This window comes from Montipora foliosa, chromosome 1 (genome assembly GCF_036669935.1).
Source record: "Montipora foliosa isolate CH-2021 chromosome 1, ASM3666993v2, whole genome shotgun sequence".
Taxonomy (NCBI): Eukaryota; Metazoa; Cnidaria; class Anthozoa; order Scleractinia; family Acroporidae; genus Montipora; species Montipora foliosa.
Genome location: NC_090869.1, coordinates 53,558,453 through 53,562,427, shown reverse-complemented (window position 1 = coordinate 53,562,427; position 3,975 = coordinate 53,558,453). Strand labels below are relative to the sequence as shown.

The window sequence follows — 3,975 nt, the reverse complement described above, 5'->3', positions numbered from 1 at the left end:
CTTGTTATTGCGTGGAACTATTTTATTCCTTCTAAAACTAAATACAGCAGTTTCAAATTAAAGTTAACCCATTAGGTGACATTATTATTAGTTGTAGTAGTACAAAATGAAATCAGGATACAAAGTATATACATCTGTTGATTCATTTTTGTTACAGTTTCAACTTTATCAAAACAAACCTTTTAAGGTGCAGTTCAGATCAACAGATGTAATGATGAACTGAAGCCCTTACAAAATTTCAATAAAATATTACCATACAACAATAAATACACTCCAACATTTGCTTTTTTAGTGGAATGGTAAACTATGTTATTATCATATGTTTTGATTGAGTTGGTTGGTTCTCTTCATGTGAGCTGATTTGATTAACTTCACTTGAACCAAAGTCTTAATCACTTAGTAGTTCAACATTATATTAATGATTTATGCATATAGGTCAGAGTTTAATTAACAAATTATATTCGGTGGATGATCGAAAGAAAACGGTTTTAATTTCACATTTAAAATGTAGAATGTTAAACCAAACTTGGCCAAACCTTTCATATCCTTTTCTAATACTTTGATAAACCCAGCATTTATCCTACACATGTACTTCCTTTTGATTCAGAGCTGTCATACAATATACACTTAATGCATGGTCCCGGGGGAAACAAAACTAACTAGTTTCCAGAGGGACCATACATTAAGTGCTTTGTTATGAAATTTAGACATTTCCTTCAACAATTGCAGCAAAACATCTGGAGCAGGCAACAACTGTGGAATTGTATCCCGGTCAGGTTACATTTGAATTTGATCACAGGCACATGACCAAGAATCAACAAAATCACAGTGCTTGTTTTATTGAGCGAAAGTCTAGGTATATAACTTGAATAATTATTGTGTTACTAAATATCAAAATGTTCTGCACAAATCTTGCAATGTGTAAAAAAAAAATACTAAATGATTCAAATCACAGTATTCACCCCTCAAAAAGAAAAAAAAAAAATGAAAATTTCACTCTGGCCGACTTGTCCTGCCTGTGTTATAAAGGAGCACTTGTTGTATATCTCCTCCAAAAACAGTATAAAGAACATACCAGTTGTAACAAAAAAAACTTCAGTTATCGGATGATAAGGATTTATACAGCCCTATATTCAGCAATTAGACTGTGAGCAGTCCCTTCGTAAATCAGTTGAGCGGCCCGCTTTTCTGAGGCAGTCATGTTTTATTTTGTCACGCAATCGAATAAAAAGACCGAGGGAGCCTTGGGAATAGGAGCCTCCCTCTGTCTTTTTACTCGATTGCGTGACAAAACTCGACTGATTTATGAAGGGAGTCTATTCTGAAATCAGAGATACAGACAACAGATAAATCTTGCCTTTACTAAAATAAAAACAAGCAATTCCCCCTGAATTTGCCCACAAGTTTTCAGTCAATCAACAAGGTTTGCAGAGGAGTTAGTCTTGTAAAAACACATCAGTCCATCAATACCTTAACTAATCGAGTTTGAGGGCCATATGTTACCACCCGTATTTTCTTAAATTCAATTTTTTTTGCACTCAGGTCATCAATTAAGCCAAAAAAAAAAAAAAAAAAAAAAAAGCTGTGACTCCGAAATTATTGTCCGCAGAAAACCCAGATAGTAACATTTATTGCACCTCTTAGTTATCAAATTGCTTTAAAGCAATATGGGAGATATCTGTTTACAAACATTGCTTTCGTTATTCAAATTTGCCAACCACAGGAACAGGTTTTTCCCCGGGACCATGCAGAGCCAATGAGGTAATATGAACACAACCTGTTCTCTTCGTTCGAGCAAGGTTGCACACTAACACCTTTAACTAGCTGCTGCACTAATTCTAATTTCAGAGATTCTTTGTTGGAGAGACAAAGAAAACTATAATATTAAAACCCTGGTTCAGCAAAAAAGGCCAAGTGTGCTCTGGCTTGTACAAGGTTCGTCATTTCAATAGCCCCCTCTTGAGCAAGCTGGACTGGAGCTCTTTGTAGACACTCAACTGATGCTCTGGCATCAATGACAGCACTTGCTGCAAAACTTTGTGGGGTTGTGGTGCACTGAGGACAAAAAATTAAAAATTAGAATAACAAACAAAAAATTTCTGCAATCCTTGTGACAACTGAAGTATGTCTACAGGAGTCTTTGTGAGAGTTACATTCGAGACATTGTACAGAATGATGCTTATATCAGCTACATTGGTCCAGTGCCTTAACCCTTTGACGTCCAAACCAGCCAGTTTATTGTACTTGTCAATGGGGAACCCCTGGGGGTCAATGGGTTAACCAATCTCACCAATTTTCAGAAAACATTATAGTGGACCTCTGTGCGCGCAAAGGCGAGCAGCACCATAGCTAAGAAATAATATGGTAACCCATCGATGTGAGAAATTTTGGTTTTATAGCCATGACGTGATCGACCGTCCGTATGACTTGTATGTACGTACGTACGTCCACCCATCCATGTATGGCCAATGTGACCAGTATCATGCTAGTTTATAGCATACATCTTTGATATTGGACATCCATGTTTTGATCAATTGACACCTGTCAAAATAAGGTATCTGCGACCATATCGTGGGCTCAAGCTCAGAGCTCATCGAGGTCAGCTGTTTTTTGAAGTTGACCGCTGATCAGGTACTGGTTTTCGATTGGCTTGAAGGCTCAACCCAGGTTACCTAACCTACACATAAGCGAGACTTCATTTTTCGCGTGCTTTCTGTGGCTCAACACGGCTACACGATCATACTACGTCAACTATAGTTCTTAAACAGTCAATTCTTTTCATGTTCATGTTGAAAATGGTTTGGAAAATGTTATCTTTCTGCATTTTTTGCTGGTTTCAATCCAGTTTGACATAATTATCATGATAGCTGTGGTCCACACTCAGGCGGCTACGCAGCTATTCAAGTCAAGCATCAGAGGGTTATAAACTTAAAGCTGAGTGTTTATTTTTAATTTGCTTGGAGCTGCTTTTTTCTCTGTATTGCAATTTTTGGCATATCTTTAGAAGCTCTGATAAGGTTACATGATGCCTGGATCCAACTAGTGCTTTTTAATCAGTTTGCCCAACTGGTTTTTGATGTGCGTCGACAGTGACAAGAAAATTTTGCCCTTATGTTACAGGTATAAACACGTAATCGCAATGAGTTCTCGTAAAATTAGGGGGAAATTTCACTAGCTTGTATTTTCAGAAGTTTGTTTAAAGCACCTAAACGTTATTTTAGTGTTGGAGCGGATTTTGTTTGAAGTTCGTTCTTTATTGGTTGCATTTCTGTACTTTGCCGATTCTTGTTCCACGCCAACCTGGCGTGTTTGAATGAAATACATCAAAATTTGAATGATCTCATATTCAGAGATAAAGTGGAATAAAGTACATCAGTAAAACTCTTTTTTGACCTTGAACTGACAAAACTTTTTTAATGGCTTCTAATTTTAGCGTGATTCCAGTTGACCCTGAAATGGATTTTTCCTTTTCCAATCGCTCGCTGAGGGTGTGTTTGTTTTCTCTTCAAACTCATGCATTTCAAAAAAAATTCTTTGCCAAACTGGTGAATTCCAAAAGTAAATTTCACTCGAAAAACCGATATCATACTCATGGCTTCGTGATTGATGCGATGTCGGTTTTTAGCGTAAAATGTACAGTGGAATTCACTAGTTAAGCAATGAATTTTTCTATAGAAGAAAGCAAAGAAAATTACTTAACTATTAAAGCAGCAACCGGCAACAAAGACAATTTGAAACCTTTTATTTTCACTAACCCTACAGGCAGTAAGAATAAATAACCAGGGAGCTCTGCTTTTAGGCTTGGCTTAGTCTATATATTATGTGCAAACCCTGACCAATCTTCTAAAAAACGTATCTAATTTTGGGTATCAATAATATTTTAAGTACCTTTGCCTTCTTCAAAGGATGCTAGCAGAATGCCAGGCCTACATCTTGGTGATCATAATAATTAATTATAATTATTATTATTATTCA

General features: G+C 36.5%; 1 protein-coding gene across 1 annotated transcript in view; it reads right to left on the bottom strand.

The window, feature by feature from the left end:
• Nucleotides 1-3,975, bottom strand: part of LOC138001181 (phosphatidate cytidylyltransferase 1-like) — a 29,286-nt gene continuing 25,311 nt past the window's right edge. Inside the window, exon 16 of the mRNA XM_068847837.1 lies at nt 1-2,055. Within this exon, the coding sequence (XP_068703938.1) occupies nt 1,941-2,055 (115 nt within the window). The 3' untranslated portion in view covers nt 1-1,940. The remainder of the gene's footprint in view (nt 2,056-3,975) is intronic.